The following is a 14313-nucleotide window of genomic DNA, read 5'->3' as shown; positions in this document are numbered from 1 at the left end:
CATATAGGACCACACCAGTTATTTTACACCGGTGTTAAATTGGTGGTGTTAGTTTTACACCTATAGGTGTTATTACAACACCTTTGGTTGTTACATTTACACTCTTTGGTGTTGTGTTACGTTCAATATTTAAGGTGTAATTTTAACACTTCAGGGTGTGGTCCTAGTATTAACACGGTCAGTTTTAACACCACAGTTTTTACAGTGTGCCCCCTCCCCCGTCTGGTAATGAAAACCGGCCTCGGCCGCGATTCGTCTTATTACTGGTTGCTTGCTTACAAGCATTCATTTTTTTAGCAATCAAGTAAAACGAAATTAACCTCCTCTATCCTGGTCAAAAAAAAAATTTGCAACTCAGTGCCCCCATTCCGCTTTGTTTTGAAATATACCCTGCATAGACCTCCAGAGGGCGGTAAACAGAAAAAATGGCGGAGATTGAAGTTAAAAAGCTGAAGGTAAGCTTTGCTTTCGATTGTTTATTTGTTGCTTCAGGGCCAGTTATTCATTTTTTGTGGGTATATGCGCTGTGTATGATACTTTCGGTGAGTGATATTGATGTTGTGGACGTTTCTGTTTGTTGTACTTTATTTTGAGCGGTGTTAATTATTGAATGGTGACGATGGGTCCTGTAATTGTAAAGTTTATACGTAGTCCCGCATATTCAAAATGACGTGGGCAACAAATCCCCGCCTGGTCTGTCTATCGGCCTCGCTCTCAAGTCTCAGTCTCAACGTCAACCTAAACAAAAATTTCCGCTCCTCCTTCGGCATGAAAAAGGATAGTCTCTGGAGTCTAGAGGCCTTAAGCCATATTCTAAAAAGTCTCAGAACATGCAGAAAGGGGTAATCTAGACAGCTGGCAGCCGTCTGTTTCGAGATTTTCAACATTTAAAAAAAATTCTCTCAACCTAAACAGTTAAACTAAAGCTAGTTTAAAGTTAAACAAAAATTTCCGCTCCGCCTTCGGCATGGAATAGGGTAGTCTCTAGAGTCTAGAGGCCTGAAGCCATATTCTAAAAAGTCTCAGAAAGGGGTAATCTGGACAGCTGGCAGCCGTCTGTTTTTTCGAGGAGTTTTTAAACATTTTAAAAAAATTTCTCGACCTCGTACACAGACCTCGTACACAGCTATCGTGCAGGCACGGACTTGCAATGCAAAATCCCCCCGTCGGGGCTCTTCAATTTTTGGATTTAAAAAAATCAAACTTTTTAAAATTAACGCAACCAAAATGCAAATTAATATTCCCTCTTGTCATTAATTGCCAAAAAAGAAGAAAAATGAAGTTACAAGGAACAAAAATAGTGACTTACCTCGGCAGTCGCGCAAATTCACTTCCCCGTTTTAACCGATCTGAAGTACATAAATATATGGCCATTGAGTCCCCTGTACAGATCGCGCTAGAACTTCGGTCTCAATTTGGTGAGTGAAGCCAACAGAGTTAAGCTGAACAACCAACAAAACAGAGACCGAAGCTTTTGGTCTAGGGGTAATGTCACGTGGGAAGTGACTTTTTTTAAATTATTTATCTACTGCTGCTTGACACCAAATAAGGAATACGTAAAAACTGAGGATTACAGTTATGAAAGATTTAATCAAAACTTTTCAATATTTCTTTTGGTTTCTTTGACAATGATTGTACACGAAATATACATGATGTGGGTTATAGATAACAAAATGTAACTTAACTTAAACGGTAATCGTTGATGTGAGCCCCCATATCTGGTCTGACACGCCCCACTTGGCCCTGGTGGTCGGTCCAGTTCCTGGCCTCCGCAGGTTGTGTCTCTTCCACTCGACCTCAACCTCCGCAGACTGTGTTACCCCTCGATGAGTAGCCCCCAGATAAGAGAGATGTGGCTTCAACGAATTAGTGGAGGAGATCGAGCCCCCAATGATGACATGAACTTTGACCAGTCATGTCGGTGGAGAACCGGCGGCAGCTGGGGTCGTTATCTCGTCACCGACGTAGTCCCTCAGTTTTAACTTAAAACTGCCTACACGAACATCTGTAGTGTATTCTGGCTTAGGTGGTTCTCTCTGAATTACTGAAATTAACCTCCTAATATACCCTACCGTTACTAGGACTGACTGTACAATTTCTATAAAGTAATTCAGAGAATTTTAACAACAGATGAATGCATAAAGCAACACATTCTTATTAATAAAAGACACTTCCTGTGTATCTATACATCTACACTCATCAATGTTAGAGCACTCTTTGCTATGTATGACACCTGTATGAAAATGCTTACATGATACAAAATATTTCTAACTCTTGAATAAAATATGACATCAACCTGGTACAAAGGGGGGGGGTATCAAGCGTTTCCAATGCTTGCTTTTAAAATATTCAAAACATATGTACCTACTTGTCTACAAGACAACCCTAACCTGGATGAAGTAAAAAATGTTTAACACATGAAATAAACCTTAACTGAAACATCCTATAATTAAATTTCTTTCCTGACAGGTAATCCAGACATCGCTTAGAAGGCTAGAAGCACTATCGTCTAGATAGATGTCGCTTCTGTGCAATGTGCAATTTACTCTAACTCTAGTGAATGTACATGTATGCATTTCCATTATTATCGTGAATTTTGGGAAGGTGCTACCTCGGGCAAAGTTCGTGCAGGCTCCACTTCACTACCGCTACACTACGCTCCTCCTGCCCGAACATCGGGATGGTGAACCAGTTTGGATATACCGAGTGACAAAGGTGGAATCAAATGGTAGTTTAATGTAAAAATTATAGAAAAAAATTAAACGAGAAAGAAAAATAGCTTAATTTCTTACTCTTCACCCTTATATTCACTCCGTGTCCATCCTGGGGTTACTTAAAATTGGTTCCTCACACATATTATTCACGGCCAATTTCAAAACATCGCAGCGACCGTTCGCATGCGAAATGTGACATTGTTATCTGAATGTAATTTCAAATCTATCAAAAACTTGGAGTTTTAAATTATAAATATCAAAATTTTTGCTCGCTTCATTCGCAAATTTATATTTATTTCACGAGATACCCCATATACCCCCTTTCGAGCCCCCTCAAAAGTTTTGGATCATTATGCCACTGAGCCCAAAGAATAAGTCAAGCCATGGAGATGGGATAATGAAATGCATTTGGATTCAATTTCTCTCCAATGCCTCTTTCTCAGATTGCAGAGCTACGGAAAGAGCTCACCGACAGGGGCCTTAGCTCAAAGGGTAACAAGGCTGAACTGGTGGAAAGGTTAACAGAGTGTCTTGAAGTTGATGGTAAGTGCACTGTATATACTGCACAGTATTTGTGCTCCATGAACATGCTCATGTTGATTTCAAATATTGACTGTACATGTAAATTCAGAATTTTTCAATTAATACAACCATAACCATATCATCATTTGCAAATGTATCCAGGTCATCATTTTCAAATGTAGACCTGGATACAGGTGGATCTGCCAGTAGGTAATCATTTGGATCCACAGAATCTGCTGAGCTTTGGCAAAAATTTGACTTAGGTCACACGTTTGCATAAAGTCAGGTCTGAAAAAATGTTCTTCTTGTGAGGACAAGAAGGTAAATTCAGCCGAGTCTGTAGTATATCTATGCCACTGTCATGGAAGAATATTGATAATTTGATGCAAATTATTAGTTGCCAGACTGAGATTTGATTTGTAGATGATTTCAAATTTCTTGCATTGCCCCCTGATACTCCTTCACTCTTTCCAATGTCCATCCTTGTGCATTTTTTTTATCTTGCAATATAAAAACCTCTTTCAGGTGAAGTACATACATGAAGACTCTCTTCATTGGTGGAATTTTTTTCCCGTCTGATCGGGCAGTAAAAAAAAGGTAGGGAGCTTGGGCCGATTTGGCCCCTGGAATGATGAAATGTGCCCTGGAAAAATAAGAGGGGACTAGAAAATCCCCATTCACTCCAATGTTGAAGCTTATTGAATGTTTAGGAAGTAGCGTATGTTGTAAAAAAAATAAATAAAAAAAAACGACTCCAGTCCTCTCCCGTGTTGAGTAGAATGTGGTATGACAATGATTAAATGATTAGTGCAACTTTATCAAAGTTTGTAGAGCATATAGTGTAAAGTTGACATGTAAAGTTGATTGATACATTTTCTGTCTATCTCATTCTACATTCATATTAGGTGCTGAAGCTGTCTTAGACAATGAACTACAAGTAGATCCAGATGGTAAGTTTTTTTTTGTTATCCATTGTGAAATATTTGGGATATCCTACACCAAGTACTGGAACCTACATGCAGCTTTTTAATTAAAAAAGGCAGAGTTTTTATTATGACCCCATTATCACTGACTTATCAAATACAAACACATGTAGTAACTAAAAGCAGGTATGAATCAATGATTACATGTAGAATCCAAATCACTGTTTGAGCGGCTGCTGTAATCATAATGGTGAAATTTGAGGTTAAATGAGAAGTGGCTCAGCATTGCATACTACATGTTCATGTTTAAAAGCGGATGTTCATTTATCAAAATGTCCACTTCATAGTGTTAGCATACAAACCATAGTTTTGATGATTGCCCTGATGTTTTACAACCAAGGTATACAGTAAACCTTATTATATTTTCATACCTGGAATTTTGTTTTATCTAAAAGCTACATACAAGTATAATGTAATGTGTATTATGTACACTAAAAATGTTACAGTACATTTATACATTAGATTTAGATTTCCCTGACGTCATTAGCAAATTTGTCTATAGTATAATTGTCAAAGTTAATCCATCTCGTGAATAACTTCCCCTCTTGTATTGTTCAGTCCTTACAGCAGAAGATGACGTGGACGACTTATTAAATCAGGATGAGGTGAGTCTAATCGACAAGCTTACAAATATTTGCCTTGGTGCAGAATAGATGCTTAATCACTTTGAAATAGTATACAGAATTGTAATAGTGCAGAAACATTTTTTGCACCACGCATTTCAACATTACGAAGGGATGGTCCACCCAGCAAACACTTATGAATGAAGAGAGAAAGCTCAATCGGGCATTCTTACTGCTTGTTTCATTGAAATTGAACATGAAATATGAAAGTTACTTGCATTTTAAATTTTCTCTTATTACATGTATCACTAAGCATTTCTTGACATCAAGACATCATTCACTCTGACTTTTGTTTATCACCTGTGCAATGCATATAACTGTTTTGTTAAAAGTAAACAAACCTTTTGAGTATATTATGCAATGTTACTTTTATTCCTCGTTTCCTCATGTTTCATTAGGACCTTGATGCTGGAGATATAGGGGAAGAAGAAGAAGCTGTTGTCACAAGAAAAGTAGAGTTAGAAATAGAAGAGGAGGAGGAAGAGGTGGAAAGGGAGGTCAAAGCACCTGAAATCAAGAAGGTTGTCTCACCTACTGCTAAACCAATATCAGATGTCGAGGTAAGAGTAATCAAGCAATAGATTGGAGATACATGCATTTGTTAACTATTAGCCCCCCCCCAGAACCGTGGGGGGGGGGGGCTAAAACAGAGATGCCAATGAATACTAATTTTTCAGTATTCAGTGCTGAACAATGAGAAGAATACTGATGGTTTCATGCAAAATAGTGGTTTCTTAAGTTTCAGTTTAATGTGTTGCCCTATGGTATTTCTTTGAAACTCCTGGTTTCCTCACCAAAATACAGATTTTTAGCCTTAAAATACTGAATATTCTTGTCAGGGTTGGCATCTCTGCTAAAAGGCCTATTAACCTATTCATAGATGTAAAAGTTCTTGTGATATACTTGTATGGTGTGTACATGTACATTCATTTACAACTGTTTCCCCTTTATCGTTCTAAATACAACAGAAAAAGGCTTTACGAGCTCAGAAGTTTGGAGTTGCAGCTTCACTATCAGATGCAGACAAGAAGAAAGCAAGAGCAGAAAGGTAGACTTTAGAAATTGTTTTATTTTATGAAGAATCATAAGAATGTTATGGAAAATTGTTGTTGATATATATATATTTTTTCTTAAGTGAGCAAGTCCACAATTTGTCCATCCATGCTGGTAGGATACTCAGACTCTGCTCTAGGAAGCACCGTGGTGTAGCAGTTCTGACCTCTCGCCTTGAAATCAGTGGGTCATGTGTTGGAATCCCACCATGGCCTAGCTTCCTTGGGCAATTTGCCACTCTCCACCCAGGTGTTAAATGGGTACCCGGTAGGATGCGAAAGCCTATGTAGTATGCCTAGCAATTGAGTCTTGGAACTCTTGTTGGAATGCTCCCCAGAAAGTGGAGAAGGTGCATGTAAGGATCCAATGACCAGGATAATAATATATCTGTGAAGCACTTACAGATGCCGTTCCAATGTGTTAAGCGCTATATATGAATATATACATATATATATATATATATATATATATATATATATATATATATATATATATATATACAAAGAGGGGGAGGAGATCTAGAAATTGGAAGCAAGTTACATGTATATTTATGTATTCTAATGCTTCAGCTTTTTAAATGTAATGATTTCAAAAGTTTTGGCTCTAAATTACACACAAAAGAGAAGAGTCGGCCGGCTCCGACAAATTTCATAGGGTGGGTCAGTCCTGTTCAACCAAACAAATTTTTGGAGGGCCTGCCTGATTACTTCAATCATGTATTGCTTAATATGTAATATATGTAATTGGTTTAATGTCTCTTAATAATGAATAGATTTGGAATGCAAGCACCGGGATCACAAGCCAAGCCAACAGCCACAGTAACACCAACTTCAAAAGGAATATCAATGGTAAGTTATACATGGAGTAATTGATTCAAGTAAAGACCTGTTGTGTTATGCTGCCCTCTTGAGCCAAGTACATGTACATTTATTCAGTGATAACAGTACTCTGCTGTCATTGTTCTTTCTTAATGTGGGTTTTGCAACTTAGATTGTCTCATCTGTGCTCTTGATGGTTACATAGATGTGCTGTGACAGCAACGTTTTGCTTTATTGGAAAACTGCACATTTAATCTCTTGCCTAAACTGTATTACAACTTAATCCTAATCTACACATTAACCTTGACATTTACTTAAATAGAAATACTATCACAAATTTTATCATATTTCCTTGGAGAAATCAAGGAAAGCATAATTTTGCACAAGCAAATGACCAATCACTGTCTTAACATATATTTTAACATTATATTTAGAGATATAAAAAGTCATGCAGCTTTGCAGTGTGGTATGCCATATTTTGCAAAAATGGTTAAAGATAAGATATGTGAGAATTGAAAGTAAAAATGTCTGCTAGCGGCTTGGAAAAAATATATCTCATGGAGGAATGATCACAGAAGATGTTGAGGGTGTGTATCCCCCCCCTATTTTTTTTACAGTTAATGGAATGTGTTAAACCTTTATATATTTGCCAAATTTCTGCTGTCAGTAACTCTGACCAACTTGACACAAGTATTGACTCTCATTAATTTAAGGAAAGTTGTTACCAAACATGCTTCTTTTTTACCTCCTAGTCTGTAAATTCTGATAAACTGAAACAGAGAGCAGAACGCTTTGGAAAATCAGTGTCTCCAACAGCAATGAAGGTAAGGTATTACTGTGATTATTACTTTGTTCTTATTTATTGTTGATTTTTTTTTGGGCATCATTCCACCTGTTTCTGACTGTTTCGGTTGGGAAACAACTAGATTGCCAAAAAAAGAAGCAAATAAAAATGTAAACAGAATGTTAGAAAGATTTACCTTAAATTCATAAACAAAATATGGGTTTTAGATTAACATGCACGATTTTTCCATTTTCTTGCTTGAATTTTTCGGGCTGAAATGTTGTCTTCTATATGGGCACTGCCGTATTTGTTACAACTACCTTTCTTCATCCTAGGTGCTCGCTCTGAGCTGAGATGGCACTAAAGTACCCTTTCGGTTTGAGGAGTTAAGTACTGGCAGCAAGTGGTTATCAAGTATATGATAACATCCACGCAAAAAGCAATAGCTTTGTAACTTTATATATATGTATCATTCCTCAATTACTTTGAAAGAGGTTCTTCAAATTGCTTTCAAAAATTTTGGTTATCTTAGATTGATTGTTTTTGTGCCGATATCAATTGAAACTATTATTATGTTGCCTATGAGCTCCACCAGTTCAATTGCATGGATTTTTTTAAAGCTAGATGAACGCATGTTTGTATCTCCCGCAGTCAGAGGAAGCAGAGAGGATACGGAAAAGAAAAGAAAGATTTGGAGCGGTGACCATCTCGGCACCAGGTTCAAAAGCAAAGATCAGTGCTGTTGGGAGTGATGATGTAGAGGTATGGAAGATTGTTTGAATTTGATTAATGAAATTTATATGATTCATGAGAGACTAATGGCAGTTCTGACCAACCAGTTATTAAACCACATTTACTTCTGAGAGAAGGATTTCAGTCAGTCTTAGACCAAAATAGACACTTTTGTTAAAGAAATACAAAGTTTGAAATTCTGTTTCTATTTGATGAAGCCAGTGATCCCTTGTACTCAATGACCTTTTTTTGCTGAAGTCTGGTTTAACTTTGACCTGTTTTCTGAAGTCTAGGTTTGAAGCCTGTGTATAGTTTTGGTAAATCCACCAAAATGCACCTATCACTATTCCAATTCATTGCTAGCTAATATGAATGGATATGCCCAATAACAGTTATGATGTGGAGGATATGAAATGAAAATGTGTTTTACAGGATAAATTTTGCGATTTTACATGGAAATTTAACTTGATCGGGTCACCCGATCAAATTAAAATATCTGTGTGTTTTTGTCTTTCAATTAAATCCTATTCCAAATCATGGAATGGGCTGAAACTTTAAAGATATGTTCTTTGTCTGTAACTTTTGGATATCTAATCACTAAATTTATAAGATAAGTGCTTGAATGCCCATTTTTAAATTTAAAACAAGCATCGCCGAGAGGGCGCTATATATCCAAGATTTGAATATTTGAAATTTTCTCAGAGAAGTGCAGTTGGAAAAATATCTAACGGTCTCTACGCTTCAGTAAGACTGTCATATTAGATGATATTCGATTATCAATCACATTATTGACCCTTTACCAAAGCTATACACAGGCTTTAACTTACATGTAGACCCTGACCTTTTTTTGTGTTAAAATTATGGGATGCCAACAATTTCAACATTGCATAAAAAATGCATGATATGTTTCCAATATTTATTTGGCTCTTTTATCTTGTTTTAACTCTATATAGCCCAAGCTATTTTGAAATTGCTTAGCGTCAGAGGAGGGGTGGGGGGGGGGGGGTTGCCCCTCCTCTCAAATCTTGACAAATTACAACAAAATTGCCTTCAGTGACAATGATTTATTCTGAAATGATAATTTAGCTCCCAGAGGGTTAAACTCTTTTTAGTAATCACTTGTGAATGAATGGCAATACAATAGAAAAAACAAAGAAGATTAATCATTGGCATCTTTCTATTTAAATTATGAGTACATGACATCATCTACAATTTGTTAAGGATTAAACCTACAGTTTGTAATCATTTATACCGAAAGACACTAATGACTAGAATAATATGTGAACAAAATGATGGGAGAAAATGTATTTGTTAAGTTGAAGCAATGATTATAATGAGTTGACAGCAGTTTAGAGGCCTTTCATAACCTCTTAAGAGACTGGTACAATAGAATCGGGGAAAGCTAAAGTAACTATCATGAGGGTTTGCAGTGACAAAGGCTCTGCTCTACTATGTATTTTTCCATCGACTAGTTGATATTCAATTAAATATGAACTGACAAAACAAAAAAAAAAGTTTCATTCTTATTGTCCCATTGTTTTTAATTACATGTTAAGTGACACAAGACATGTTTTCATCAATTAATGATTGACATAGTAATGCAAAGCTGCCAAGTAGTAATGATTTTCAGTATGTAGTACTGAAAAATGAGAAGGATACTGATAGTTTCATGTAAAATACTGATTTCTTATAAAGTTTCATCTTAATATGTGGTCCTATGGTATTCTTTGAAAATACTGATTTCCTCACCGTAATACTGCTTTTCAGCTTTTAAAATACTGAAATGTTCTTTTTTTCTGGTTGGCAGCTCTTGTAATGATTTGTTTGTATACATGAGTGCTGTGACACATTACATGAATACATCAATATACACATTTAGAATATAAGAGAAAGACAGATATATAGGATACATAGTCATAGAGTCATGCCAAATGTGATTGTTTTCAAAGTATTAATACTTTTCTTTTCGAAAAAAAAGTTCCATAAGGTTGGATACTAAAATTGTTTTTGTTCAATTGTTCAATTACAAATTAATGTGAAATGCAGTTTGTCCACTAGATTTACCTTTTAATTCCTCATAATAGAATTTCTGTTAGCAAGATTTGCATTTTTGCATGAAGTGCAGCTGGATGCTTGGATGCTAAATTAATTTGTATAAGAGGTTAATTTCCTACCACCTTAGCAGCAAGACTGTGTGTAGAGCTGAAGCAGCTTGTTAAAGAGGGGAACATATTCATGTTATTCTTTTCATTTTAGAGCTAAAACAGGCCATGATATATATTTTTTTTTTCAGACAGATCACTGTTGATTCTGAATATGTTTGCAGATATTCTCGGTTTTGTTGTTTACTTTTTGTCCATGCCGTAATGTTATTTTTCTTGGTCCTTCTTTTTATTTACCCTCCAGGCCAAGAAGCGGAAGAGAGCAGAGAGGTTTGGGATGGCATAACAGAACTGCATCAAGTATTCAGCATTCTTTGTTACCATGTTCCTTTCAACGTGTCCTATCGTTTGTACAGCATCGTGTAGATCTTTCTTCCACCTCCTTCGTCCCTTGGCGAAACCAACATACCTATTCAGAACTAACAGATCTTCCGGCTCGGGTCATAATGGTCTGTAGTTGGTCTCACGTCAATCCTGCCATTGCAATTAAGGTATTTATGTGGAATTCTACATGAAAACTTCTGGACCACGCTGATAGTGTTGCGGTTGAAAAGGGCATTGGTGTTCTTGAAACCCATTACGATATGAGTTCCTCAAAAGCAGAGTGCAGCTGAAATTTAAGGTGATAATACCTGTGTTGACACGCTGACTTAATGCAAGGTGCGAATGGTCATTAGGAGCCATGAGAATCTGAAATGTTTCATCTGTACATACAATTAGCTAATCTGCCTATTTCACGTTTTGATGAAACGATTGCCCTTGATGAATTATTTTTTTGTAGACATCTCTCAAAAGATGCCACCCCCCCATAAAACTGTGGTTTAACTATGGAAAGCCAATTGTAACTCTAACACTAGGGGTTCCATTTATCAAGTTAGTAGACATTCAAATCATTCATAGTTGTCAGGTGATAATAAGTATAAATGTTTCTTCACCATTAAAACATGAGGAAAGAGCACTGTTAACATTTGAAACATGCAATGTAAACAAAATGGTGATGTATTCAGCACCCCATAATTTCTTCACAGAGTGATGTGTTTCATGAAATGCTTTCCAGGGGGATGTTTCACAAAGACTTAAGTATGACTTATATCACACTTAAGTGCTGACGCGTATCTGAAATGCAACGCCCAATCTAATTGATCAATACGCAGTAGTGCGCGCCCTCTTTGCATGATCTGACCTATGCTGTCTTGCCTTTTAAAATGCACACAACTAGGCATTAAGTGCGACTCTAAGTCATACTTACATCTTTGTGAAACACCCCCCAGAATACAGGCCATGGTATTCTTATATTAGTGCAGTCCAGTTGACGGATAGGTACAGGAGTGCCATGTTACAGACACCTCCGTGGCCCGAAAGACAAAGCTTAGCAATATCAATCGTAGGACGTTTTCCACGATTGATTGCATCGATTACAATGTACAATCAATCATAAAAATCTACTGTACAATTAATCACTTACCTTTGTGTTACTGGACCCTGATGATTTCAGTCAATCATTACTTACACTTTGAAATGCACAGTAATCAAATAGTTCTTGTATTTATTAGGCACATTTAACATCAAGTTACATACATGTACATCACACATTTTACAAAACAGAAGAAATGCACTAGTGTCCTGTCAGTTACATTCACACAAAGTGTTTGTTTGTTTTTTTACTTTCTAACCATCCAATAGGATTTGGTAGAGTCATTGTGTATAAATAGTAACTGAATGTTTAATGTGCTTGATAAGCTTGGAAAGAACTGTTTGAATACTGTGCTTTTTACAGTATGATGGCTCAAATGACATACCCACAAGCTGGCATTGCCTAGCTCTAAACATTTGCTTTGGGGGAATATTATTATATTATTTCCATTCTAGTTCCTTTACTTCAAAAGATAGTGTTTATTTCAGTGTTGTTGTTTTCCTGGAGGAACACTCATCCAATTTGGATAATTGACTTGTAATAGAACACCTGTTGTGGGAATTAGATTCTTTTTAGATTTCATTGTAACGCAGAAGATTTGAAAAAGAAGCAGGGCTTATTTATGCCCTTTTCCTTCGTGGCTGGTGCTGTATCAGGTTCTGATTACATTTTACCCTTTGTAAATTACCTAGTATGATGCTTGCATGGGAGCTCTATTCTCTCAAATGATAGAATTTAGTGTGTATTTGGTCATCTTGATAAGAGGCCCGTTTCATAAAGAGTTGCAGCTATTGTAACTTTGCCATTAAGGTTAATACAAGGGGGCAGATCCAGGGGGGGACATTTGACAAGTAAAACAAAAAAAAGGTCTTCACTATCAAAAGGGGGCACACTTCTGTTTTAACAATATTTTTACATTACAAATTTAATTGTGCCTCTCAAAGGGGGGGGGGGTGCACGGGCCGGATTTGCCCCCCCCCCCTGGATCTGCCAGTGGTAAATACCATGGTTACAGGGCTCAGCAGCCAATCACAATCAAGGTTGCGATGGATGTTAATAGTAATGGCAAATTGAAAATTATTTGCAGGTCTTTCTGAAACTGCCCCAAGAACTCCATGTAGAGAAAAGTAGTAAACATCAGCTTAAGCTATGGTGATAATACTGCACTTGTGAGATATTATTTCTAGATAGACTGCACTATATACACGCCTTTTATAATTCTTATCATTATTTCAGTAACATTTTCCATTTCTCTTTTTGTCTCTGACCCATAATTCTCACCATTTTTTATTGAGGTTTTATCACAAATTGGAGGATGCAACGTCATTGTCAGTCATCAGATTAAGCAAGAACTAAAATGTTTGTTCAAGTAGAAGCAGCAATTTTTTTAGTGCTATCAGTTCCAGTTTGTATTTGTGAATATTTGTGTAAATTCAGACGAAAAAAACATGTATTAGGCAAGTTCCATCCTTTTATCAACTTGATTATGAGGAAAAACTAAGCCAGAAAATTTGAGAAAAAAAGAATAAGAGGAATAAGAGTTGATATGGATTTTCCTTATTTTGTTATATCACATGCAAGCAGATTCATTAAATTTCATCACAGTATATACTGTACATGTAATAATGAAATTCCAGAAAGTGCCATTTTCTGAGAAAATTAAAATTGAACTTTAATGTGCATTCATGACATAATTATCACGCACACTATTATGTGCGGAGATGCTTTGCAAAAATATACATATTCAATCATTACGAACCATAAAAATTCAATTTATATTGCATGGCATATCGGGGAAGATGCAAGCAATTTATGCCACCAGTCAGAAATTTCAATATTTGTCATTCTGTTACTCTTTGATATCAAAATCAATATTTTGACTTATAAGCATGAGAAATTTTTTAATCCATAAATGTTCTTTTTTCTTTTCTATTTTTTAAATTTCATGTTATAACACAAAAACACCTCTTCCTCTTCTGCACATGTGCTTAAGTGGTGTATGTTTGTTTGCTTTCTTATTTTGTTTTTCTTTAAGATTATATTGCTTATGAGTCATAACACAGTAGTAGTTGGTAATGTCTTCTGTTTTATACGCAAGGTCTTTGTTCAGCTATACACATTCTGTTAATCATGCAGTTTATAATGCAAAGAGATCTCTCCTTGGCATAATGTGATCATTGGAATTTGTGTTTGCATAGATTTTAGGTTTCAATTGACATGTCTATCTCGCCCCCGCAAAAGGTGTTCACATTTCTTTTTTGAAAGTAGTGTCACATAGTGGTCTGGAAATATCCTTTTTTATTATTTATACATTCCCCAGATGAAACATTAAAAAAAAACAGCATTGAAGTGCAAGTAGACTTTATCTGTAAAAAGTTAGATATTAAAAATTGCACACGTGCTCCTTCTTGTAAATACGTTTTTCACATATTCTACTTTGTATTTATGTTTAGAATGTGACCCACTTCACCCTTGGCATTGGTGTGATGTACAAACCAATTGTAAATT

General features: G+C 36.2%; 1 protein-coding gene across 1 annotated transcript; it reads left to right on the top strand.

Annotated features, from left to right (window-relative positions):
- The first annotated feature begins 380 nt into the window (after positions 1–380).
- On the top strand, positions 381–12393 carry LOC121426151 (SAP domain-containing ribonucleoprotein-like). The gene is made up of 10 exons (XM_041622332.1): positions 381–455; positions 3158–3257; positions 4142–4186; positions 4778–4824; positions 5241–5402; positions 5811–5890; positions 6668–6743; positions 7466–7537; positions 8149–8259; positions 10636–12393. The coding sequence occupies exons 1-10, from the start codon at positions 426–428 to the stop codon at positions 10675–10677; spliced, it is 765 nt and encodes a 254-aa protein (XP_041478266.1). The 5' UTR covers positions 381–425; the 3' UTR covers positions 10678–12393.
- Positions 12394–14313: the final 1920 nt, after the last annotated feature.

This window comes from Lytechinus variegatus, chromosome 13 (assembly GCF_018143015.1).
Source record: "Lytechinus variegatus isolate NC3 chromosome 13, Lvar_3.0, whole genome shotgun sequence".
Classification (NCBI taxonomy): domain Eukaryota; kingdom Metazoa; phylum Echinodermata; class Echinoidea; order Temnopleuroida; family Toxopneustidae; genus Lytechinus; species Lytechinus variegatus.
The sequence above is the reverse complement of the archived record's forward strand: the minus strand, read 5'-3'. Positions and strand labels throughout refer to the sequence as shown.

Bases quoted from the DNA above. Each gene is read 5' to 3' on its own strand.
- LOC121426151 (XM_041622332.1), top strand. From the start codon at position 426: ATGGCGGAGATTGAAGTTAAAAAGCTGAAG. The intron at 456-3,157 runs GTAAGCTTTGCT...CCTCTTTCTCAG, and splicing joins TTGAAGTTAAAAAGCTGAAG to ATTGCAGAGCTACGGAAAGA. The intron at 8,260-10,635 runs GTATGGAAGATT...TTTACCCTCCAG, and splicing joins TTGGGAGTGATGATGTAGAG to GCCAAGAAGCGGAAGAGAGC.